The sequence below is a fragment of the Aulonocara stuartgranti genome (assembly GCF_965226115.1).
Source record: "Aulonocara stuartgranti genome assembly, chromosome: 15".
NCBI classification, from domain to species: domain Eukaryota; kingdom Metazoa; phylum Chordata; class Actinopteri; order Cichliformes; family Cichlidae; genus Aulonocara; species Aulonocara stuartgranti.
Genome location: NC_138951.1, coordinates 5,001,380 through 5,028,626, shown reverse-complemented (window position 1 = coordinate 5,028,626; position 27,247 = coordinate 5,001,380). Strand labels below are relative to the sequence as shown.

The 27,247-nt window shown below is 41.8% G+C and overlaps 2 protein-coding genes across 2 annotated transcripts; one reads left to right on the top strand and one right to left on the bottom strand.

Annotated features, from left to right (window-relative positions):
- The first annotated feature begins 480 nt into the window (after positions 1–480).
- On the top strand, positions 481–18,011 carry znf410 (zinc finger protein 410). The gene is made up of 12 exons (XM_082504598.1): positions 481–616; positions 906–992; positions 1,080–1,131; positions 1,256–1,388; positions 4,348–4,530; positions 9,247–9,468; positions 11,976–12,132; positions 13,061–13,242; positions 13,743–13,832; positions 13,989–14,108; positions 15,225–15,344; positions 16,927–18,011. The coding sequence occupies exons 3-12, from the start codon at positions 1,099–1,101 to the stop codon at positions 17,025–17,027; spliced, it is 1,341 nt and encodes a 446-aa protein (XP_082360724.1). The 5' UTR covers positions 481–616; positions 906–992; positions 1,080–1,098; the 3' UTR covers positions 17,028–18,011.
- On the bottom strand, positions 17,277–26,814 carry entpd5b (ectonucleoside triphosphate diphosphohydrolase 5b). Its single transcript, XM_082504611.1, has 14 exons — positions 26,651–26,814; positions 25,054–25,274; positions 24,514–24,593; positions 24,162–24,305; positions 23,588–23,663; positions 23,090–23,146; positions 22,713–22,789; positions 22,542–22,624; positions 20,787–20,848; positions 20,322–20,423; positions 19,907–20,050; positions 19,540–19,596; positions 19,241–19,356; positions 17,277–17,985 (listed from the first exon to the last, which is right to left on the bottom strand). The coding sequence occupies exons 2-14, from the start codon at positions 25,271–25,273 to the stop codon at positions 17,902–17,904; spliced, it is 1,302 nt and encodes a 433-aa protein (XP_082360737.1). The 5' UTR covers position 25,274; positions 26,651–26,814; the 3' UTR covers positions 17,277–17,901.
- Between the last annotated feature and the right edge of the window lie 433 nt (positions 26,815–27,247).

Here is a 27,247-nt window from a genome sequence, read left to right as displayed (position 1 = left end):
CTTTAGATCCTGTAGACCCTGTTGCCATTAATACTTGCTCCACGGTAGTCTAAAACTAACTGTATGCTAATATCTTATTTATTTTTATGTAAAATGTACTGCATGTCACCACCAGGGAATCTTCGTCATTCAGCTGCAGTCTTCACGGGTCAACATTCTCCATCTCACCCTATCCCTATAGCATCCTGCTCTATCACACCATACCTCTCCATGTCTTCCTTCACTACTTGATCTTCCTCTTTTCCTCTTGCCTGGCAGCTCTATCTTCAACATCCTTTGTCCAGCATACCCAGTATTCTTCCTCTGCACATATCCACGGCCCTCTAACTTTTACTCCAAACCGTTCAACTTAAGCTTTTTACCTCTGATATATTTATTTGTAAAAGGGAACAAGGAAGCCAATAAGCTATTGAACTGACTGAGAGGTCAGTTTTTACATTCAATTACACATCTCTACCGCTAGATGGCGTCGATGACACAGAATGGTTCTTACTGAAAACGCGGAAGTGTCTTAAAATTGATGTATCTGAGCCTCCGTAGCCCAAACCTGCTCTTTGGAGATAAATATACATTAAGTTACTCTTACGCTGTGTCCTGCATACACATCTATTGCAAGGTAAACTGTTTAATATCACCGGAGAATTAACGGAATTGTATAGCTGTCTAGTGTGTCGTCAGCGGGGATCCATCATTTGGGAAAATAGCTCCGGTGGCTAGGTGCTAGCTATGCTAGCTAGGTAAACAGGCAGTGTGCCATATGCCTGTTTTTATCCAGAACAGTTTAGATGGATTTTATTGAGGTTTGGCTACACTTAGCTGCAGTTGCCGAGCATACAGTGGCTCTTTGTGTTTACCAAAAACCTCCGGAGGTTTACCTGACAGCTTTGTCTTGTTGTTGACCGCAGAGCTCGTACCATGGATTTGACTGGAAGATGACCTGCAGCCCGAGCTTATGACTGACAGATTCTGCCGTTCACCAGGTCACATTTGAGGTGTGTATTATTGTCATTGTGCTCGAGCCACTTATACTGACGAGTATTTTTCGTTTATTAGCTCAGTGGTGTTATTTCGCCCTGCAGGTTCCACACAGGGTGACCCATGCTTTCTGATGAGCTTGACTCCAAACCAGAGGTAAGCTTGCCATCATTTTCGCCCTCCGAAGGGAGACCACTTTGTGGTGCAGGGATCTGTTAAGTAACACACGAGGTTCATCTTTTTTTCCATGCTGTGCCTCTTCTCCTTCCCCATCACTCAGCTGCTGGTGCAGTTTGTGCAGAACGCGTCCATCCCATTGGTGCAGGGTCTGGAGGACTCGGAGTCCAAACACTGCTGCCTGCCTCTGCTGGCCCCTGCTGAGAGCTCCCTGTGCACCCCGCTGGAGCTCACAGGTGAGCACATGCTCACTTCTGTTGTCTTGTCCACTATTGGGCAGAGTAGTGATATTCGTGCCACATCTTTCATTACTACATCCAATCGTTTTGGGTTTTTTTTCATTGTCTAGTAATATTACTACCAGAGCCGTACCTTGTTATGGAGACAGGCGTTTACTCTAGGAAAGCTGGACAGGCGTAGAAGGTCCCTAACCCATCAGCAGGATTGGTATCTGCTCCTTTGTGGAAGGAACAGGATGAGTACTGCCAGAGCTACAAATTGACCTCCAGCAGGCCACTGGTGTGAATGTCTCTGACCAGACAATCAGAAACAGACTTCATGAGGGTGGCCTGAGGGCCTGATGTGCTCTAGTAGGCCCTGTGCTCACTGCCTGGCACCATTGATATATCATTAACATGTCTCTGGAAGGACACACAGACCTCTAGAGCTTAGCCAATGACACCCTGACTGCCATTAGGTATTGGGATGAAATCATTGGATTTTCAGACCCTATGCTAGTGCAGTGGGTCCTGAGATCCTCCTGGTGCACAACAATGCCTGGCTTTATGTGGTGAAGATATGCAGGCAGTCTCATTCCTTTAACTGGACCAAAATCCAATAGAATACCTCTGGTTTCACCTCAGACTGTCCTAAAGCTCAGTGATGCCCTGGTCCTAAACTGGGAGGAGGTCTCCCCCAAGACACATCCTGTCATCTCATTGGGAGCATACCCCAACGTTGTCAGGCATACATACAAGCACATAATAATAACAATAATGATAATGATAATAATAATAATAATGTATACTTTATTGATCCCTGTGGGGAAATTACTCTCTCTGCATTTAACCATTCACTCAGTGAAGCAGTGGTGAGCCACTGATCAGGCGCCCGGGGAGCAGTGTGTGGGGACGGTACCTCAGGGTAGCTGTTCAGTGGATTCAAATTCCCGACCTTCCGATCATGGGGTGACCCTGCTACCTACTGAGCTATCCCTGCACTAAAAAAAAATAGCTGACCATTGTCGACAGGATTCGAACCTGTGCAGGGAGATCCCAATGGATTTTTAGTCCATCGCCTTGACCGCTTGACACATTACCCAGTCAACACCAGTATAGATATCCAGCATTTTTTTTCCCTCCACTGATGTGTTTTCCAAGTGTTATTTTGTTTTTATATTATGTTTTTTTAGCAGTGTATATTCACACCAACATTGATACATGTACCTGCACAATTTCTGTTAAACTGATACACCAATCACAGCTTTAATCATAGATTCTTGTTCTTTAATAGAAGATGATGATGATGATAATGATGAAGAAGAATAGAAGACAAAAGATACCTAACCAACAATCTCTGCCATTTCCTGTCTGTGTCATTTAGAAAGAAAATGTAGGTGTAATTATCTGTAGTGAGTGATGGTTGCGGCGCTGAGCACTGACTGAATCATATACGAGTGTATATGAGTGGCACTAGCTACAGCCGGCCTTTGTGTGTGGAATAGTCACATAAATACGTGTGCCACATTGTTAAATTCAAATGCACTAGTTTGTGAGAAAACATGAAATTTGTTGTCTGTGAAGGTTCTCAGTCATCCAGGTCATCGTAGTCAAAGGAGCTTGCAAAGAAAAGCGTCTGGACTTCTTTAAGTTGCTTGAAGACGTTTCACCTCTCATCCGAGAAGCTTCTTCAGTTCTAAGGTCAAATGGTGGAGAGTCCCAGATATAAACCTAGTGGGAGTGACCCCCCACAGAGGGACAAAAGGACCCCCTGATGATCCTCTAATTGCCTGAGCCAAGGTGTGAAACTGGGCGTGGGTCCCAATCAGCCAGAGTTTCGGGTGTGTTCATTGTGAAACCTGGCCCCACCTTATCATGCGAATTCCTGAGGTCAGATGGCCCAGGATGTGAGTGGGCGTTAAGGCGTCTGGGAAGGGATCTCAAAACTGGATTATAGATGGCAGAGAGTTGGTGTCGTAAACCCCCGCCTCTGTTCAAAGATGGTCGCTCACAGTGGACATAGATGGCTTCTTTCACTCCTCTTTCAAACCATCTGTCCTCTCTGTCCAAAATGTGAACATTGGCATCCTCGAAAGAGTGTCCTTTATCCTTAAGATGCAGATGGACTGCTGAGTCTTGTCCTGTGGAGGTGGCTCTTCTGTGTTGTGCCATGCGCTTGTGAAGTGGCTGTTTGTGTCTCTCCAATGTAGAGGTCTGAGCATTCCTCGCTGCACTGTACAGCATACACCACATTGTTAAGTTTGTGTTTTGGCGTTTTGTCTTTCGGGTGAACCAGTTTCTGTCTGAGCGTGTTGCTGGGTCTGAAATACATGAAATACATGAAATTTGTTGCTAATTAAAATTTTTGTCACATGAAAATAAGCATTTAGAAGACCCTTGGCAATAAGAACAGTTCTTCACAGCATTCTGATTGTTTTCATAATATCTCTATCCCTTCAGATTTGCACTGGTGCATTTAACCGTCTATATTTGAAACCTGGAAAGCCTTCCACGGCTGTTGAAAAAGACGGTAAATCATCTCTACGAAAAGAAAGAAAAGCGCTTGCTAGAGATGCTTCAATTTGGAAGGACAGATATTCTTTGTGACACAATGTGTCTACGATTTATTTCTATTTTTTATTAATCTACTTTGAATAAGAGGGGCAGATCTAAAAGAGCAGACAGCACTGATTGTAAATGAAGGCTATATTTGCATTCAGTGTTGCTTATCAAGTTCTATTTTGTGCCTTCTTGAAGTCTCATACACACACTGAATACATTTAGTTATTTTAAATCAGTATTTGAGTTGTGCCTTTTTTATAGTATGTTCATGTCTGCTAGTTTATATTCGTGCTATTAAATCAGTACAGTGCACTTGTCATATCTGCGTAAACAGCTCACTGATTATTTACTGTTTGATATTACTTTACAGTAAATGTGTTTTCAATTTGACACAATAACTGATTTCCTCCCCCAGATGGAGGCCTAAGCCACGAGCCTGAGAGTTCCCCCTCCCTGACAGAGTTTGGAGGCGTGTCAGAGCAAAGCTCATTAGTAGTCCAGACGCACTCTCACCCACGGGCTTCAAGCCCCCCGCCCATCCTCCATGACTTACAGCAGTCAGACAACACTTCCTATGTCCTGCTGAACCTTGCAAAAGGTAAACGAACATTAAAGGGACGTCGTTTGTCTCTGCCAAAGTCTGAATTATGTTTTTGCCACACTTGGCATCCATGTTCTTTAGTTCAAATGCTTGAATTTATTTTTGTGACTCACGATTTCTTCCTTTGCAGGCCAGCAAAGTAACGTTAATCCTTTGGTTCTACACTTACTGGCCACTTTGTTAGGAACACCTGTTCTACTGCTTGTTAACACAAATATTTAATCATCCAATCACATGGCAGTACCTCAGTGCATTTGGGCATGTGGACATGATCAAGACGACCTGCTGATGTTCAAACAGAGCAACAGAATGGAGAAGAAAGGATAAGCGACTTTGAATGTGGCATGGTTGTTAGTGCCAGCCAGGCTGATCTCAGTATTTCAGAACCTGCTGATTTGCTGGGATTTTTCCCACAAAACCTTCTCTAGTGTGTATTGAGATCGACAGACTACGTGACTTTCGCGCGTTGCATTGTAGGTACGAGTGGCAGCAAAATCAAAACACTGCATCAAACACTAGCATTTCCAGCACCGGTAACCATTAATTCTGCATTAATCCATACTTGCATTTTATTTGCCCCAAAAACAGTTATGTACAAAACGAGAACACGGCAGGTCCGTACAAAGACAGACTTGACGAAAAGGCAAAAAAAAAAAGCACAAGCAAAAAATCAAAGGAGTGAAAGCGTCAGACCCATACGAGCATACAGAGTAGAGATGGCACGATACCACTTTTTTATGTCCGATACCGATACCGATATCATAAATTTGGATATCTGCCGATACCGATATGAATCCGATAGTGTTTTTTAATCAACAAAACTGTTTTTTAAATATCTTGCTGCATTTTGTATAAGTTCATACTCAAGTTTAAAACAACAACTACACTAAAGCTATTCTGTTATACCTGTATGCAAAAAAAAATATTTCATAGTTCAGCAATACTGATCAATCTAATAAACTTAAACCTACACCATCCTCCCTATTCTGGTATTTTAAAGAGTACTTAGCATAAATATTAAGCAACCTAACTAATAGGGTTCAAACTCCCAGCAACAACAAAAATAAATAAATAAAAAATAGGGAACCACCCCTCACGCTCCACCTCATGATGCTTAATCGACGTAATCAACCTTAATTTGATGCAGTGTGAAAAAAAAATGCACAGAAATCAATTATTTTTCAAGAAATATTAAATAGATTCAACATCTTTCTTCAACAAAATTGCAGACTGCACAGATGGTACCTTCCCAAAGGAAAAAGTACTATAGCTTACTAGGGTATATATATTAGACTTAATAGTTACTATATACAGTAATGGACTTCTATTCATTTTACATCAAATTAAAACTTTGGGTGTCAGATAATTATTTATTAAAAGCTCGACATTTTAAATGAGAATAAGAAAGAAAAGTATGTCTTTCTGCCCCCTTTTCCCTGTTAATGCCCTATCAGCCCCCCTGGCTAAACTTTGCTAGATCCACCCCTGCACAGTTACCAGCGTCAGCTACGTAGAAAAAGATCCTCGAGTAGAAAGTAATATTAAATACATTCTAACAACAGCTGATCAAGCTTAAACGTGCTGCTGTTGTTCAGCCGCTGGTTTCCTCTTTCTGGTGCAAAGTGGGCCAAAAGCAAACTAGAGACACGGACTCGTGACAGAAAAGCCGATCAGCTGATCGTTAAGCAGTTTCATGATTGAAGTAGCAGCAAGAAGAGGCAGTCGCTCCATATATCGTTTGTTAAGCTTAACGCAGGAATGCTTTACAAACATTCAGAGATGGACTTACACACTTGCTTTACTTCTCTCGGGATAACTTTGTCGGAGATGAAATGCCGGGTTGCTAGCGAAGCTCCAAATGCTATCCAGACCACCACAGGTCCCGCATGCCACAGCCGCTCTATCACGTGATGCATACTGCTCCGACGTGCTAACGTTCTGAGGTGAGTTACAGCGTGTTGCAAGTTTTGTGAGGTGCTTTCGTGATATTTAATGGATCGGATTACATTTTTTATTTTTCTCCGATATCCGATCCAGTAATTTAGGTCAGTATCGGACCGATACCGATACGTAATATCGGATCAGTCCATCTCTAATACAGAGTGGACTAAAGACGTTAGCGTGCTGCCCAACTTTCATCATGCACATATTTATAATTATATGGTCCTAAGTGTGAGTGCAACACTCACAAAATGTTTAGTAACTTCAGATCCCTGCAACAAGCCCAGGTCCAGTTTACTTTTACTGTTGTAATTTTGTTTTTTCTTTATCTCCTGTACAGGCCAACGCAATCTATTTGTCATTTCACAACATTTTCAGATCCAATAGATACAAAACAAGTGTTTCTTAATTCATTCAATTGATTGTCTTTATTTATAACTGGCATTATTGTTTCATTCTATTATAGAGTCTTATAAGAAAGAGGCAAAATTGTATTCCATCGTGCTTTATTAGCTGCTTCAGTGAAAAACAAATCAACAATGCAAAAAAAATAATAAAAAATAACCAGATCAAAACAACATACTGGAAAACAGTTATTCATCACTTGATTCCTTCAATACAACACTTGGACACATATATGCAGACTTTTCGTGGCTGTTTTGATCTCGCTCTCTCTCTCTTAACCGATCAAATCTCGCTGTGGTAGCAGCTTTACACTCGGTCTGACCCAGGTTGATAGAGGGGGCCCAGTCTGGATCACATTCCAGCATTTTGTAGGCTGGTTTTCCTACAAAGCACAACAAACATTAGCCCGCAAAGCCACAGTGAACAAAGCAGCATAGCACAACAAATTAAATTCAAATCAATATAGACTTATTTGTAACCTACATCAACAATTATGTTACGATAAATTACGTAATAACTGCAACAGAAGACTTGCCTTTGTGTAAATGCTTGGAGCAGACTAACATGTGAGCTGCAGTGTTCTGAAACGTCATATTTGGTCTTCGAATGGCTGCAATCCAGGCCATCCGTTGGCTCTTTGTTACTTCGGAAACATGGCTTGAACAATTTTTCTTCCACTACAGAATCCGATAAAAAACGATCTCTTTACCCGTCGGCTTCCCGTGGCTGTCATGTGACCGGCTATTGCAGTTAATAATACAACAGCTTCTTGCCATTCTTTGTTTCTTTTTATTGCTGTGTGACTGTTTTCTTGTGAAAGCCTGCGTGCGCTAGTACCGCTTGCCACTCGTACCTACAATCCTTTGCGGTTTTGACGTAACATTTTCGATCTCTATAGAGAATGGTCTGAAAATATCCAGCAAGCAGGAATTCTCTGGGTGAAAATGCCTTGTTGATGCCAAAGGTCAGAGAAGAATGTCCAGACTGCTTCAAGCAGATAGGAAGGTATCAATAGCTTAAATAACCACTCGCTGCAGCCAAGAGCAGAAGAGCATCTCTGAAAGCAAAACCTGTTGAACCTTGAATCAGATGGGCTACAGCAGCAGAAGACCGCACTAGGTATCACGCTTGTCAGCTAAGAACAGGAAAACAAGTTTGCAGTTCACACAGCCTTACCAAAATTAGACAATAGAAGATTAGAAAAGTGTTGCTTGGTCATATGAGTCTTGATTTCTGCAGCGACATTCAAATGGTAGGGTGAGAATTTGGAGAAAATAACATGAAAGCATGTGTCCATCCTGCCTTGTAACAGTGGTTCAGGCTAGTAGCGCTGGTGTAATGGAGTGGGGGATATTTTCTTGGCGCACTTTTAGCCCCTTAGTACTATTTAAGTATCATTTAAGCTCCACAGCCCGCCTGAGTATTGTTGCTAATCATGTCCATCCCTTTATGACCACAGTGTAGCCATCATCTGATTCCAGGAGGATAACGCACCGTGTCACAAAGCTCAGATCATCTCAAACAGCTTTCTTGAACCTGACGATGAGTTCACTGTACTCGAATGACCTCCACAGTCACCATCTCTCAAACCAGCAGAGCATCGCTGGGATGTGGTCGAACAGGAGAATTGTAATCTGCAGAAGCTGTGCGATGCTGTCATGTCAATATGGACCAAAATCTCTGAGGAACGTTTCCAACGATTTAATGAATCTGTGCCATGAAGAATTAAGACAGATCTGAATCAAAAAGTTGGTCCAACAAGGTGTACCTAATAAAGTGTCCAATCAGTGTGTATCTTCTAACATTTGCTTTCTATATAAAAAAAAAAGTAATATTACTGACAAGCAAAGTTTCATATAAAAAGTCTAAATCCCGTCTTGTGTCTGCACTTTCTGTCTTCCAAATTCCACACACAGCGCCAAAAAGAAATGGGGTGACACATTTCCATTCAAAAAAGAAAAAATATTTTGGCTTGAAGAAATGAGCCTTGGCAAGCACATTCTCTTGGTTCATCAGGCCTTGGCAAGAGAGTCAAAAAATTAATTTTGGTCTCCTCACATACACCTTTTGTGCAGCGCGCTGTGTTCTGTCTGTGATTCAGTGAGACGTGATGGAGAGACGTTTCACTGGACAGAATTACTTGTTTATTAAATGTACTCAGTCCCTGAAGAAAGGATTGTCATGTTTTCTTATATTTCTATTTGGGTGTCTGTTGAAAACTTCCTCCCGCTTGCTTAGAATAGAGCAGCATTGGAAGAACAATAATAAATAAATAGAAGTGACCTAGAGCGCCTCAGAGATATACTGCAGCTGTCTTCTATTTCAGTTACTCTCATCCTGACCTTTTTCTTTTTCCCCCCCCGTCAGGCATTACAGCCTCCTCAGAGTCCCTGATCTTCGCCGCAGATGGCGCCGGGGATGATGAAGATGAGGGGGTCCCATCGGGGGACTACGGAATAGATGGCAGCGCTCCCTGGTATCTGCGGGTACAAGAGCTGGCACATGACAGCTTGATCGCCGCCACACGGGCTCAGCTAGCGAAGGATGCCAAGGCCAGCCAGGACGCCAGAGCTGCAAGTGTCACGAACGGTAAAGAATTCTTCCAGGGATCTTATACACCTTAAAGTTATGTCAAATATGCTCTTTTTGAAACAATATTAAAACAACACTCATTGGATGTGAGCGCTGCTAGTGGTGTGTGCTCTGTAGGCAGCTATTTGGGATTTAATATCAAGTTTGAGAATAAAACTGGGGGGAAAAAACCAAGAAGTAACGGCTGTGTAGAGGAAGCGGCGTATATTTTGGTAGCAGGCATCAAAGACAGAAGAGAAATGAGGTCAGTGAAGAGATGAAAACGTGGTGTAATCAGCTCTGACTAAAACTGGGTCCCAAAATTCTCGTCTCGAGTCTCCCAATCAAAAGGAATTTGTAGCTTTGTCTTTGACTGATGTACAAGTGCGACGGCAGATATTTAGTAGAGCTGTAAATGTCACAATATAACGAAGCAGTGATCAGAATCCAGCTCCCGTGGTTATGTTATGTCGCTGATGATTTAGTAAAAATGTGGGGTGGCAGGAGGTCAGGCCTGGGGACACACATGCGATCAAGCCATTAGGAAGATGTTATATTGCAGAAAATAAAATTAGCTGATGGTTCTGAAATATTGTGTTTGCTTTATTGCCAAGAGTTATATAAGTAAATCAATATCACTCATGTCTGCACAGTAAATATAAGCGAAGAACAGGAGCCACTTAGATGTGCACAAAGAGAAGAAGTGGGAGGGACAGAGGCTCGATGCTTCACAGATTATATCTTATTTGTTGAACCTTGTTCAGAAACCAAAGTGTAAATCTGCCAGCAAGTGCGGTTATAGCCAGGAAATTGTTTAATAGCTGTTAACCAAAACCTGTTACTGTATATTCATCAACTCCTTTTCAATACAGCATTCATTAAGCTGTAATAAAAAAAGGCTGTGGTGGCCTTTGAGTCTCAGCGGTCACAGAATCCAGTGTGACAACAGCTGCTGGCTGTAGCCTCATGTTTCCCCTCTTCTTTTCAACTTTCTACCATCTATTTGAAAGTAATGCCGACGCTACACTTAGAAAAATCTCTAAATGGCTATTAAACGCTCGCCCGGGTCTCGCAAACTCAAACTCCTTTGATCGTCGACTTGTTTACCGTCCTCTCCCGCATTGCGTCTCGACCTGTTGCTTATTTAGCGGCGTCTGTCCACACGTTTATCTTATCTTACTGTAAAGCCTCTGCTCTGATCTGAAACAGACGCTCCACAGTGCTGCTGACCCGCACCAGGAGTCAGGACTACATCGCAAACCATTTTAAGTTGCCTCCACAGGCTGCCTGTTAGATAAAGCATTTACCCATGACATTTAAGGCTCCATGACTCCTAGCTACATCTCTGATCTTTGAACCCCCCACTTCTGAGTCGAATTGCAGCTGGAGGTCCATGTTGAAAAGTGATATGGGAGTGTAAGAAGTTTACTTCATATCTCTGCCCAGCCCTGGGTTTGTTTCCTCCCATCTTGACCTGACTGGGATTTATTTGACATGTTTGTGATGATGTGCACAAACAAATCAAGTGGTAACTAGAAGGCATTATTGTTTGTGCTGTTTTTTTTGTGTGTGTTGAAAATAGATTTTCAGGTAAAATGGAAAAGCTGTCAAGTGTCTTAAAATCTGCAATTTGTCTCTTAAAAGTGGTTATGTTACTCTGTGCATTCTTCTTTACTTACAGGTTTTCACATAGTCCAGTTTAGGTTCAGATACACTCTTTTAATACAGCTGATATTTTTCAGCACAGTTATCTTTGACTTTGTTGTATTTGTATCAAGAGCAGCTAGAGCAGCTAGTAATTCAGCCGTGTGAAACAAGCCCTTCAAGGCCACCCTCCCCTTCTTTGGATTGACAGATCCTCAGCAAGATTAATTGCTTTGGCACCTTCATCACCTAATGCCAGGGTCTTTAAGCTGCTAATTGATCAGTACAGGAAGCAGGCAGCGTGTTGCACAGCACTGGTTTCTTCTTCTGCTTCAGATTCTGGCTGTAAATGTGACTCAGGATCAGGGACAGCTGGCTAGCGCATGTCCTCGGATCTTTGAGGCTGATAGCAACAGGAGTTTCTCCAGCTGTCTCCTGGGCAGAAGTCAAAGTCAAGCGGGGGGTTTATCAGACATATGGGGGTAGTTTGATCCACAGTACTCACTTGGGAGGGGAGAAGTGCAAAATCACTGAGTGTAGTGGAGGTTTGTGATGCAGGAAGGCAGCACAGGGGCTCTGAACCTACTGCATCTAAATCTAACTTCCATCAGATTAGATTAGTTTCTTTCAGCAGCAGGATATCAGTTACAGGTGCTTTACAGCAGACACCAGCACAAACTAAACTGTAGCAGATAAGCGTGGAGTGTGGTCGGGTTAAATGGGACTGATTTCATTCATCTCTGAGTTTTGTTTTGGTTGCAAGTCTCAGTCAGTAACCAGTGATTAGCTTTTATAGAGGTATGCTCCAGAGGCCGGGGACACTCTCGCTGCTGGATTGTTTACTGCATCACCTCGCTCACTTTCCTCTTCCGGTTGCCTAGGTGACCACACACACAGTCTGATAGCAGACGGAGACAAACGAGACCTTTCTGCCAGAACGAGCCGCCCCCTCTCCAAGCAGATGCGCTGCTCGTTTGAGGGCTGCTGCAAGACGTTCACCTGGCCCGCTCATTTCAAATATCACCTCAAAACACACAGGTAACGCATCGCACAGACAGCACGGGGGGATTGTGCCTTGTCCAGCAGTGGTTCAAGCATAGGGGATGTTGCTCAAGTGTGCAAATTCTGATAATGTGGACGCATTTTTCAAATTAGAAAATAATACAGCGTTGTTGATGTACACATTTCATTACACACAGGAACGCGTGCACCAACTGTGAAATGTGTTAATAGAAAATTACATGCCTGTAATGTCTGTAAAGTATAGATACAAGTCAGACAAAAAGATTCAAGCAGCTAATGTAGACACCACAAAGTCATACTCTGTAAGCTAGAGCCCAATATGCAACAAAAGTGCAGAAAAGAACAAATTTGTGTGTATCATGGTATCTTGGTTATTTGTTGAGCTGTGTAATGCCAGAAATTAGTGTCATTTTTAAGTTGTAATGGTGAGCAATCAAGTCCTCCTGAATGTCTTTGGTTCCTGCAACTTTAATCTTCATGTTCTAGTATAAGATTTGGTGTAAGATGTGTAACAGGCTGCTCTCCAGACACGTTCTGCCCTCCTGAAGTACCCTCAAGGGCAGGGTGAGCTCGATCTTCAAGCTATTCTGTGTGATGTTTTTCAAGTACAAAAGGCACTAGGTTTGTTCAGCAGTTGTAAAATGTAAGCTGGAGGTGTTGGCTTTAAACTGCACAGGTGTTTTACAGCCACAATGAAAGGAGTAATGGCAGCTCAGGAAAAGGTTCCTGCTTTATTTGTTGGGGAGGCAGAAAGACTGTGCAGGGAGCAGAAAGCACTGCTGTGCAACAGGAGTTTCTCCAGCTGTATGGCAGGAGCTCTGTTAATACCAGCGTAGCAGATCTGTTTGAGGCTACCCCGTCTGACCTCGTGGCGGGCTTTAACCAACGAAGCATGTGCACGAGAGACGTCGAGGTTTGTTTGTCATCTTATCTCGGCTCGCAGGAATGACCGGATGTTCAGGTGCAGCGCAGAAGGCTGCGGGAAGAGTTTCTATGTGCTGCAGAGGCTGCAGGTTCACATGAGGACTCACAACGGCGAGAAGCCCTTCATTTGCAAGGAGACGAACTGTGGCAAGAGGTTCACCACTGCTGGAAACTTGAAGAACCACAGACGCACACACACAGGTGGGGAAAGCAGGACGGACCCCTGCATTTAAAAGCCCAAATGTCCTGGAAGCAATAACTAACTAAGGCCATTTGACTCTGCTCATTTAATGCTTCCTTGGCAGAGTTAATGCTGGAGATTTGAAGAGTCAGCAGCACTGGCCCCTCCATTTTACTGCTGCAATCAGTAACACTACTCTGTCATATTTTATTTAGGGTGGCATTAAGGTTTCTGATGGCGTGCTCCACAGTCAGTTAGGTGACCTGTGCTTAGTTTCCGCCTGTATATCTGGAAGAATGAGCCGTAGCTGACTTATCTGGGTTATTTTGGTCATCGCGGCTTTCAGAAACGACAACAACAAAGCTGCAGTTTATTGTAATTTCCAGTGCGTCGGGGCCATTCAACGCATCCCTTTGAACGCATCCGCATCTGATACTTTCTGCAAAAATAAGAGTTTAATTGGGGCTTTGTAACGCGGAGGTAAACAATATGTATATTTGTGGTGGGTGGCTGCTTTCAGGAGAGAAGCCTTTTCTGTGTGAAGCAGATGGCTGTGGGCGATCCTTTGCAGAGTATTCCAGTCTACGAAAACACATGCTCGTGCATTCTGGTGAGTGGGACAAGTTCACAGCTGCGCAGCAGTGCGCTCCTTTGTAATTAGTAAGCTACAGATAAAGTGTAAAGTAGTGCGCCTTGTAGACGGCGTCCTGTAGCAGTTCAGAAGAAGAATAAAGTTTTGCTTGGTGTCTGTGTGCGTACTTCCCAGGTGAGAAGCCTCATGTGTGTGGGATCTGTGGGAAGACTTTTTCTCAGTCGGGCAGCAGAAACGTCCACATGAGGAAGAGACACGGAGAGGAGGGACTCAGTAGTGAAAGCAGAGAAACAGGTCTTTCTCCCTTTGTCTGTCTTACTCACTCACACACACACACACACCCACCCACCCACCCAGTGTGGTGGGTGGATATGCTAATCCTTGGATTATGTAGCTTCAAGCTGCCCATACATTTTAAAGTCTGCATAGAGATGGTGTTGCTTTAATTTACATTTAGGAACATTTCTTGAATTGTTAATGACTTCTAGCACTTAAAAATGTATCATTCACATTTTTATTCTTCAGGCTGAATTGTTTTAGAATGCACATAGCTTCAAAAAAGAAAAAGCAGAGACAGCAAAACGCTGCTGCAGGGGAAAAAAAAAACGAAGCCTGTTGGGCTTTTTGTGATGGGGTCAGATCCTCTAAGAAGTCTTTAATCACCAAGTTAAAATAACATCATCTTGCTTTATTGAAATGCATTCACCTGCTGAGATAATTGAGTGAATATATACGGTTAATCTTCCAATACAGCTGAGGCAAATTTACACAGTCACTCCTGTCTCTATTCTCGGTATCATTTTCAGTACCTTTCAGATTAAAAGGATCGTTCATTGAGCTTTTCACATTCCAGCATCTGGAACAATTGAACAAAATAAGCTTAAATTCATTTTTAGCATGAAACAATGACAGCAGACAGCACATTTGCCTCCTTGTCACATCTCTGTAGCAGCAGGGAAGCACAGCAGCTGAATCACCGCAGAGGAAACGCTGCCAAAGCTCTAATTATAAACAGCAGATTTATTCGGGTCAGCCTCCCCAAAGAGGCCAGTCTTTTGTAAAAGCAGTGCAAAGGAAGATGCAGTTGCACAACAGCCTGGTAGTTTCTGTTATTTATACATGACAAGAGGTACTGGATTAATTATTAAATTGATTGTGAATAACTAGAATAAGCAAACAAAAATCAACATTTATACAGAACGCATTCTAGAAATCTAGATTCCAGTTTTTATCAATTATTTTTTAACTTCAGAGCATCATTTTCTAACCAGCACTGGCCTGTGGTGATCACACCGAGGCTGCAGGTTGAGTCCTGGTTTCTATAAAGATGACGGATTACTCTAAATGTGCTCTCTCTTGTGTTGAGGTTTGGGAAAAACAAAAAGTTTGATGTCTGTGTGCAACTGACAGGAGAGGCTCTGACACAAAGCAGCCTGCTGGAGGCAGACGGTGAGAATGGAGACAATATGGTCACCATGACAACAACTGTGGAACCCATGAATCTCCACCATGCCATGCTGAGATCACCAGGTAGGCGTTTGAACAAGTATGACAGGAAAAAAAGGCAGTTCATAAAGAGTGGATTTAAAAAACACCTAACACATCTGACAATGCTGTAGCCCTGCAGTAAACTCTCATTTGGTGAAGCTCATAATGTTCTGTTAATGTCAGGGATGCTGAGTCAACTTGTGGTGTCACTAATGTCCCATTAAGTGTTTTTCAGGGAATGAGTCTTTTGATAACGGCGGCTACACTCAGGCTGTGTAGACTTGTGTTTGCTCGAGTTTTCATGTCTCTGAAATTTCACATTTAGGCTGTTTCCAGCAGTTCAGCTGGCACTCTTTGCATTGTACCTGTTAAATAAATAAGATTAAAAACAAATTTGTAAATAACATTGATAACCTCATGCTGGTAATAATAAATTCACTAGTGTAGCACTGCTGCTTGCATATTATTTTTGTTTTGAGTGTTCGCCCACCTCTCAAGGTTTTGTTTTTTTAACCAATCAGCCATAAAATGCTGATGCGGTATTGTCATCACCCCGCAGCACAGGTGGGCGATGTGGACACGATTACTCAAGAACAAGGCGACATGGGATTCTAAAATTCATACCATGGGTGCATCTACCACAACTCTTGGACGAGTATGAAGTTTAATGACCTTGACCTCAAGATCAAGGTCAGAGGTTAAGCTTTCAGAAAATCATCTGAGCGCGATAACTCAAGCAGTTATTGCACTGGTGGCTGCCAGTATTTTTTTTTTACTTGGTAAACAAGAAAAGACTGCGATTCAAGCGCCTGTGTAAATGGTTATGGGACTGTGTTGATGACATAGTTCACATAAGCAATGACCAAAGTGTCAGTGCCAACCATAACTTTCAACTGTTTATCCAAAATATAAGAGCTTGTTCCATCCTTCTGTGGAAGGAGCTTGAATTTATGAGACAGACAGACTCTCTGCTTTAAAGATCAAACTTAACACTATTTTTGATAAACCTTATAGTTACGTCTGGATCAGGTGACCTTTGCAATAGGTCGAGGCTCCTGGGGGCTTCACATAATGCACTGTTTCTTTTTCACTCTATGTTTATACACATCCTACATTTAATCATTAGTTCTTATTCATCTCTGGATCTCTTTATTTGTCCGGTCTCTCTCCCCTGATCCCCAGCCAGTCACAACAGATGACTCCCCCCTCCCTGAGTCTGGTTCTACTTGTGGGGTTGTTTGTTTGTTTTTTACTCTCTTTACTAAAAGGGAGTTTTCCATTCTCACGGTCTGATTTTTGGGTTTTTCTATTACTGAAGGCTCTTTATCTTACTATATAACGTGCCTTGAGGTGACTGTTGTTGTGATTTGGTGCGATATAAATAAAATTAAAATTATTTGAACACTGAAGAGCCAGGTGATGTAGTTCAGACGTGTGGCTGGGAAGCCTGGAAACATCCCAGCTGCATACAACTTGTATGTATTGCAGAAATTCAAGAACGGCTTCATCAGCACAAAGGCTGAAAGTGCTTGGTTTGATTTTACAATGTCTGCACCTTCATGTTATTTTAAATACATACAGGGTGAATAACATCCTCTTTGAACTTTCCTTTGTGTTTGTGTAGGCTCTGCAGACTCTGTGGTAGTTCTCTCTCAACCGCATGAACTGGTGACCATGACAACGGAGGGCCATGCATATGGAGAAGATGTAGTTGCTCTGCTGTAGTCCACCTTCACAACAAACATCGCACACTGCGTGTTGCAGCAGCACTGGGCTGACTGCCACAGTGGACTACATATAGATATGTATCTGTAAAAAGATGACTTTCAGACCTGTAGACCCTTGTAGATATTTGTAATTAGCAACCAGTGATGATTTTATTTTAATAAGCGTGAAATGGCAAAGTTTGTACAAACATTTTTTTTTTCCTCGTGTTTTTGAGAACAAAGACTCCCAAAGAAATACTGAGACGGGTTTTGCTAGTTTATGAAACTATAATGACCAGGAATGCTTATGTGCTTCATCATTGTAGACACTGAAATGCAGTGATGGTTGTTAATGAAAAACAAGTACCCCAAAACCTCAACGGCTGATAAGTTAAATTTAAATGTACCAGACACCCATTATAGCCATTATTCTTTTGACTAATAACGAAACACTTAACATTAAAAACCACTCAAGCAGTTAATCAAATGCTGCATGTAAATGCTGGTATTACATGACTTAACAAGCCAGGCCTCTCTGTTTATCAGACTTAGTAAAATAGAAAACATCTATCTCGAATAAATTCTATATCCACTAATCCCCAGAGGTGCATTAACAGAGTGTGTTATTGGTAAAATGTTTCATTCAGCCTCTTGTGCTTCACTTGTTCTCCGAGTGGGGCAATGCATTGCTCATATATAGCTCAATATATTAACACTTGAGAATAATTGCTTTTTAAAAGAAATTAAGAATTACTCATGAGGTTAGTTCTGCCCTTATAAAACCAACACCAGCTGTCTGCTGCTCTTAGATAAGGTAGTGCACATTACTTGAGTGTGGTTAGTGAGCGCCACCTAAAATCAGCTTCTCGTTGTCAGTGTACGCTCCTCACTTCTCAGTGAATCTTCAGGTAGTGGAAGTGATCCAATGTAGCACCCAGTGCCCAGCTAGCCTCCACGTTATTCACTTTCTTGGTTAGCTAAGGATGGAAAAAAAAACAACAAACCACCAAATCACTCAAAGGATTTTTGTATTTACTGAAATAAAAAAGGTAATGGAATTTTTTGTGTAAAAGTGCCTCTTTTCCTTTGTTTTATTAAAAGAGAATTGACACAGACAAGTTTCTACTCAAAGTACTCCCAACTTTTTACAATTTTTTCTTTCCAAGGAGTCCACAGATCCCTTCAAATCATCGGTTGCTTGTGTTTCCTCTGCAGTCTAAAGGCCCTCAGAGACTGGGAAGGTTATCCCGCTGACAGATATAAAAGCAACCACTGTTTTTACAACCTGCAGGTTACACTGGCTTCCTCTGTGCGTCAGAGCTGAAGGTCTTTTATCTCATTTCCACTGATGCAATACTAGTGCAGAGACACTTTTCTTTTGGTGTTACATCTGATAGCATTATATAGTGAAAGTTGGGTAAATAAGAAAATGATCAAAGCAGACAGAATCTTATTGGTCAGTTTCTTACAGCAGCCCAATCATTTTTGATGCCATTTCTGGACCCAGTAGTTTTCTTGAAAAGGTCTGGCCTATAGCTGGTGCCCCAAGCAAGATTAAGCCTGCAGTTTTTACCTCTCAGCCGAAAAAGGCAGATTGAATATTGTTATCACTCTGCTGACGGGTACCACTGGCTGCAACCAGTGTTTCTTATATCCGCACTAAATCTGTCTGTGCTTCATTTTTCCTGCATGGCTGTGTGGAGGTGTTGGGTGTTAATATATGCTTTAGAATGTAAGTGCCATGAAACTATCAGAAAATAACATTTTTGGCCCAGTTCCCTACTGTGGAAATGCACAGAGCCCCTCCAAAGGTTCCCAGTCCCTGGGGAGGGTTTCTGAAATGCAACTCACCCTGCAATTTCTGGTAGCACACTTATCTGCTGTTTTCAGTGTACATAGTGAATTTTCAAACATAAAAAGGTAGGATGAGATATTACCATCTCTTCTTTGACTAATGTGTCAGGGCCTCTTTGAAGAAGGCCTGTGAAAATGCTATGAAGTGTGAGGAGCTATTTTAAACCTTTTCATTTGAAACATTGCTTGTGTCTTTTGATAGGTTTCCATCTTATGATTCATCTGCAAGTTTGAACTAAACAGCTCGAAACATAAATAGCTGAATTCATAAAGCCGCGCAGCCTTGTGAAAAATTGTTGCGTTGGGTGTACTGCTTCGTTTGCATTCTTATAACCAAGGCCAGAACCCTGTTAATTTTATTACACAATGCTGCCTCACCTGCAAAACTGTGTTCTCTTTAAAGCCAAACCCATCCTTCAGTAGACAAGTGATGTAAGTCATGTCCATACACAGGAAAGGGTGGATGGGAGGGTACTTGGTCATCTTATTGCACACTAAGCAGAGAAAAGGATAAATAAGGGCTGTTAGGTGTTAGGAATAATCAGTCATCTGTATTCTGCTGTGGATGAGGGCAAGATTTCAGATAGAAATGAGCTCCATTGAGATGCACACTGTGTCTCAAGTACAGGGAGCTGCAGATCTGTCATAGTAATGATGCATTCCTTCGCCCATCTCACCCTCCTTGGCTCTCTTCTTGAAGTCTCTGACCTCCAGCATCCCTCCGTGGACCTCATCTGCAACGGAGGTGACTGAGGTCATCTTACTCACATTTAAAAATGCTACACCATTCATTACAAGAACAGGTCTACATGTACATTTCCATAATACTAGTAATAGAGCTTGTGGCCTTTCAGCTTGGACTGGCAAAGAATAGCAATTTTTTTAATACCTACACACCTATAGCTCATCAAATCCCCTGAGACAGGTGCAAGTGACTCACATTTCCCTGCCTATGTCTAGTGCTGGAATGGGTAATGACACCCTACTGGGTCTGTATAATTATATAAGGTGTGTACAAGGGGGTGTGTGTGTGTGTTCACTAACCGATAAGGCCCGCATCCACAGCTCTGTCAAAGTAATAGGAGAATGCATAAAAAACAATGGAGTCTTCAAGCTCGTACGGCTGATGAATAATCCCCTTCACCACCTTAAGTACTTCCTGATAACAAAGCTTGTATCCTGTGTAACCTGGAGGGGAAAGAAAAACAGAGACGGCAGAATAAAGTCAGCATCTTATGTTCATTCAAGTAATCCAAGTATGCCCTCATATTTTTGCTCATATTGCTGCTAATATTTAAATTTCGTATCATGCATTTTGCTCGCATCTGGTAACAGATAAGATTTTTTGTAAAACCCAAGAAAAAAAAAAAATCAATGGACATTTTTTGAGTTCTTCCTTGCAAACCTTAGCTTTGGGTTTCATCTGCTTACAGCTTGTTATAAGTAAATGGGATCATACCATCTGGGTCCCCGCTCACTTGATAGGTTAGACCTCCAAAGCTCCATTCATCCCTGAACTTCTTTGGCAGACAGGAACTTTTAAAAACCTGCCACTCCAACCCTGTGACAGCGCAGACACCACTTGTTTAAACTCGTGACTGGTTCAACAGCTTCACACAAGGTCATAGAATGACTCAAAAAAAAAAAAAAAAAAAAAAAACTCAGGCAGTCACTAACACAATTTTCTCTGAAGCACTTCAGTGATTCATCTCAGTGTATCTCAGGGCTAGAATCATTTATAACAGAAAACTACATCTCACAAAAATATCTTTCTTTACTTTTCCTTCTCGAGATTTGGAAAATCTAAAAAAGAAACCATTTGAACTGACCCACCTTCTTCTCAGTATCCATCAGTGACGTGCAATGATGACACTGACATGAATAATGGCAAAGAAACACATTTAGTTCATGTACAGCACAGTACCTTCTGCACCCAGAGCTCCCAGTGTGGCCAACCGTGCCGCCATCAGTCCATTTCCAAGATAGCTGCATGAAGTTGAAGAATTGTTACACACTTAGAAAACCAAGCAGAAACAGACTGTGCATGTGACAAATAAGTAATCCTCAAAAGAAGGCAAACAAGTGGTGTTTGCCTATAATACACATCCTCAGTGCAGCATTTGATACAGTTGACCACAACATATTACTCAAACGACTGGAGAACTGGACAGGTCTTTCAGGAACTGTACTAAACTGGTTCAAAACATACGTAGAAAACAGGAAATACTTTGTATCAATAGGTAACTTCACATCTGAGCAGACAAGTATCACATGTGGAGTTCCCCAAGGTTCCATCTTGGGACCCCTTCTGTTTAACATCTACATGCTCCCACTGGCACAGATTATAAACAACAACAAAATAAACTATCACAGCTATGCAGATGACACACAAATATATATCACAATGTCACCAGGAGACCGAGGCCCTGTACAGGCTCTTGGTAAATGCATTGAGGAAATTAATGACTGGTTGTGCCACAATTTTCTCCAGCTAAACAAAAACAAAACTGAGGTAATAGTTTTTGGCGCCAAAGAAAAACGATTACAGGTCACCAGAGAACTTCAATCTATACATCTAAAAACCACAAACCAGGCGAGAAATTTGGGTGTAGTGATGGATGCAGACCTAAACTTAGAAAAACACATTAAGACTATAACAAAGTCAGCTTACTATCACCTCAAGAATATATCAAGGATAAAAGATCTGATGTCTCAACAGGACCTGGAAAAACTAGTCCATGCATTCATCTTTAGTAGGCTTGATTACTGTAACAGCATCTTTACAGGTCTACCTAAAAAAATCAGTCAGACAACTACAGCTCATTCAGAACTCTGCTGCTCGAGTCCTCACTAAGACCAAAAAAGTGGACCACATCAGTCCAGCTCTGAGGTCCTTACACTGGCTGCCTGTCCGTCAGAGGATAGACTTTAAAGTTCTGATGCTGGCCTATAAAGCTCTGAATGGTTTAGGACCAAAATACATCAATGACGACCTGACCCAGTATGAACCATCCAGATCCCTCAGGTCATCTGGATCCGGTCTTTTATCAGTTCCCAGAGTCAGAACCAGACACGGAGAAGCTGCATTCAGCTTTTATGCTCCTTATATCTGGAACAAACTCCCAGAAAGCCTCAGATCAGCTGAAACACTCAGTTTATTTAAATCCAGGTTGAAGACTCACCTGTTCTCAGCTGCATTTGAATAAAGCACCAAATCCACACTTTAAGCTTAAATTTCAAAACTTACATTTAACTACTGATTTTATCTACTGTTCTGATTTTATCTGTTTTGATTTTATATACTGTTGTTTGTTTGTTTGTTTGTTTGTTTGTTAATTAGTTTATTTGCTTGTTTTATTCAATTTTAAATCATGCTTTTTATTTGTTCCTGTTTCTAATGTCTCTGTAAAGCACTTTGAATCACCTTGTTGTTGAATTGTGCTATACAAATAAACTTGCCTTGCCTAAACAGATACTAGACGTTTTCCTAATTAAACACAGATCCGAGTGAAGTCACAGAGTCAGTGTCAGAACTTGAGGCTAATTTTAAATGTGAAAAAGGAAAATATGGAAATGATCTTGATGTGAAATCAAGAAGCAATTTCTTATTCATTCACACTGAATTAAAATGGACTGTATTATGTCTCATGAAGCATACAGTCGTTTCTGAAACAGTTACCTATGAGTGTACAATTCAAATGTTGAGTTTAAGACATCAAACTTAGCAGTGTAGTCAGCAGCAGGAGCACTTTCAGTGGTTTTCTACAGTGGAATACAGAGAGCACAGAGGGTTACTATCACCAAAGGTTAGAGATCAGACAGATTTCTCTCAAGTGTTCAAACAACTGACCCTCAGTTTGGGCAGGAAAGTGATTTGCGTTGATCCTCCTCCCAGATCCAATATTCCCACTGTCTTCTTGCTTCGCACTTTCAGGTGACCTAAAAAAAAAGTCACACTTTAATCCAGAAACCACAACACAAAGGACCGAATCAGTTACACCTGCGATGTTATCTTCAAAAGGCCTATTTGGCAAACATGTACAAGCCAAAGTATAAAATCGCTGGATCCTATCTGATAAAGATCAGAGCACTCCTGTAGGCAGGAAATTCATAGTCGGACACATTTAGCCTCTATTTGTGAACATGAGGTGTGATAACGCGACGGCACCTTTAGATACAAAGTTAAACCTGGATATAAAGTACGAAAAAGAGGTACAAATATTTTACTGTTTAATGCAGTGTACTTGCCTGTTAGAAAGTTCAGCGATATCCAAGCCAGGAGTCCTACATTTACAAAATTAGCACAAAAGAAAAGCAAGAAAACAGAAACCTGTCATTTCAGGTGAAAACAAAGACCATTTAAGAAACTAATTTTGCATATATAAAAGGCATGTAGTCCTATAAACGAGGCTGAAACGCTGACTAATCAATTACACAACGGCACAACAGACAATAGTATTTTTGCACCGCATAATTACTGACTCATCTTTGTGGTAATATGCCATTTCGTTTTCTTAAGTGTCATCACAAAACACTGCTGTAATCTTCAGCAATTTAGGTTCATGCCTGCAGTAAACAACGATTCTTTACAGAAACTGCACAGCACGCTAAAAGCGGGCAGACAGATCACTGATGCCACCTGCAAAACACCTCAGAGAGGACAACAGCTGCCGTGATATCTGACGGATGTGTTGCTTGTCGGGGCAGAGGGTGGGCAGACGTTACCTTCGTTTCTGCCGTTCATTATGCTGACGCCGTCGTCTGACACCAAAAAAGGAGATTCGTCAAACACGTGTTGAACCTGAGGAAAAGAGGGAGAGACGGGCGAGAGAAAGGGAGATTTAAGTGCAACTAGGAGCAAAGGAAAGCAACAGTGAGATGGCCTTAATGTTATCTAGTGTAATGGTAGCTCATCCAGAGGTGCCCTCCGCTTGAAGGGATTAATTATTTCCCTTGGGGGGGATTAATAAAGTATCATTTATCATTCAAGGTGCCCCAGGGCTATCCATTACTATCTTATCCCCTCCACAAGAGCCTTCCACACTAATCTCCTGCTCTCTGATAACAATACTTCCCCTCCTGTCTCTGTAATACCTGCCACAGCACTTTCCTTTTCTCCCTGCTGCTTTGTTGGATAATAGGTTGTGGGGTTGTTTTTTTTTTTCACGATGGTGTCAGACATTGTAGCGCCAAACAACTCCCATATGATAAAGAACTGCACTCTACACAATGCTTGTATTGTGTAATTGCCGTCTCAGGCCTCTCAATAAGGTCTCAGTACGAGACAGTGCACTCTTACCTGGTCCAGAAGAGCCTGAGCTTTCTGTGTGGGCAGCAGCCGAAGTCCAGCCGTGGCTCTGAGGACCAAAGGAGTTCTCTTCCACTCCACACGAGGCACCGTCCTCTTGGCTACCTTTAACAGCATCCTCACTGTTTGTCCAGCCTTTTAAACAGAAACAACAATCACCGCAGAGCAGCCGAAAAGTCTACTGAGTGACTGCTGAGAGCTGAGATGACACTTAGTGTTATGTCAGCTGGGCCTGACTTGTTTGTCATTTTGCATTTCTCACTTTCATTTCTGGCAGCAGGAATGTCTGAATGAGTGCACCCTCCAACTCAATGCAACTGATCAGAGGAAACGCTGAACTCACCGTTTCAGGGACGTCGACATATGCCGACAAGCCAGGCTTTATGGAATGAAACATCTCATTGTCCAACATGGGGAGCTGCTCTGAAAGACACAAGAGCCACCCACGTCACATATAGAACCTCTTAAATTAATTTAGGGAGGTATAAATCTGCTTAGTGTACATATAGCCATGTTTAAGATGAGACACTCCGACTTAAATCTGACCAAAAAGGATTATTAATGGAATTACCTACGCACCTTGAAGTGAGCATTTATGGATTTAAAAGAACTGCAAGTATAGATATTCACTTCAGTTCACCTGAAGCGTGCTACTTAAGCTGCACAGCACTTCAGTTTTTTTTGTACAGCACCAGAGGTCTCCCTGCTACTCTTTACATTGTGAGAAAAACCCTTAGAATATTTATGCTAGGCTTTCTGCAGGCAGCCTGCATTCATTACATGTCACTGTTTCTGTATTGAGCACATAACGCCGCTAACCTAAGGAAATAAGTAAATATAGGGAAGAGAACAGGCTTAAAGAGACACCTCTGGCCTGTATTACCTGAGTCGCTCTGGATGAAGGTGTAGACATGAATGCGTGTCCCCGTGCTCCCTGCATCAAACATCACCGCGTAGAAGATGCGGCTGTGGTTCGCCGGCCGACTGAGACTGGGAAGGATCCAGGAGAAATCCAGGAAAGAGTTCCCGAGTTGGGCTTGGCTCAGCCCTGTGACAGCGAGCAGGGCCAGGAGGAGAAGTGGCACGGCAGGCTTCATCTTCATTCTGGAGGATGAAAAACAAACAGAGCTTAAATTGTTTTGAAGTGCTCCAGAACTGCTCCTGGCTAGTACTGGGAGATGTTAAATTACAGCGTGACAAGCTACAGAGTGGTAGGAAGCAATTAAGTGATTTACACCTACTGTGTTTGACCACACCCCATCATACCTTTCAACCAACCCCAGAGATAATATATCTCAACTTCCTTACCTGCTTAGTCAACTCCAGCAGAACATTTAAGAAACATAAAAATTTCACCCTGTTGAACTTAAATTGGTTGACTTTGATCTTGATGTTCAATCGATACATGCCTGGCAACTGGAGCAAGTCTCAACATCTTTTTACAGAAGTGCACAATTATGAAACCTTAAAAACTCAAGTCAAGTGCTCCTATTAGAAACACTGCTGAGACAATGTCGCAATGATTGCAAAGAAATTTAACAGATATTTAACATCAGAAATGTTCTTCTAAATGCAAATTTCACTTTTTAATTTCAGCGATTGTACATGTGCTATGATTTGGAGCAAGTTACCAAAATGAACACAGTAAAAAGAAATGCTCGTCTGTGAGTCTTTCAAAAAAAACAGGGTGAGGCAATTTTTATTTGTAGTCTCAATATCTGCTCTGAACATGGGGGAAAAAAAAATCAGACCAATCTGCATAGATTAAACATCACAACCAGTGTGCTTGCAAATTTGGTGTAATCATTTGCAATCACAACTTGGTTTTTGATGTTACACTTCAATGGGAATAAAGGCTAAAAAATAATCCAAAACTCATTTTTGTTTTAAAGTTGCCCTGAAATTGTGATAAAAAATAAAACAGGAAAGACAAATGTATAGAATGTTATATGCAATTTCAGATTGTAAGAGGAGCATACAAATGAATGTGTGTGTGTCTGTCTGTCTGTCTACTGGTATTTTCCCATATGATCATATTTAAGAGTTACAGAGAATGATCCGAATAAGAGGAAATATCCAATGAATGGCAGTTCTCCGGACAAAAATGTCAGAGAATTGCCAAACTGCTTGGAGCTGATAGGAAGGCAACAGTCAACTCAAATGCCCACTCGTTACAACTCATCAAACCTTCAAGCAGACGGGCAACAGCAGGAGAAGACCACACCAGATGCCACTCCTGTCAGTCAAGAGTGGAAAACTGAAGCAACATCTCACACAGACTCACCAAGAATCAGACATGAAACAACCAAAGAATGGTGTGGGGGCACCTTTGCACCAAACCAGCATCATTTAAACACCACAGCCTACCTTAGTATTGTCACTGACCAAACCCACCCCTTTGTGACCACAGTGTACTCATCTGGTTTCTTGAACATGCCAAGACAGTGAGTTCCCTGTACTCAAACGGCTTTCACACTCACCAGACTTCAATTTAATAAAGCACATTTAGGATGTGGTGGAACAGGAACCGCAACAGTGGGATGATGTCATGTCAATATGGACAAACATCTATTAGCAATGTTTCCAGCACCTTGATGAATCCACGCCATGAAGAATTAAGGCAGATTTAAAGACAAAAGGGAGTCCAATCCGGTACTAGTAAGTGAAGTGGCCGGTAAGTGTATATAGTCCATATTAATATTTACTGGCTTGCTACACACAGCACATCAGTGTTTCAAGAAATCAAATTCAATTTGGAAGGGTATCAATTAGGCTGGTTAAGCTAGCAAACAAAAGTAATAACGTGCATGTGTGATGGCCGCTAATGTTTTAAATAGCCTGCATTAACATTTACTGTCTTTCGTTTGAACATGTAGCGATAACGTTATCCCAACTTTCCAGTTTTCTTATCTTACTTGTTAACACTACCCTGCGTACGACTGATAACTGAAGTTAGGCTGAAAGTTAACCGCGCTGACTCTTATTTAACATCCCTGTTGTATTAGTTTTCGCCAGCTATCGGATAACTCGCATGACTGAAGTGTTGCAGAAAGCTAGCCAGTGAAGTTTGAGAACAA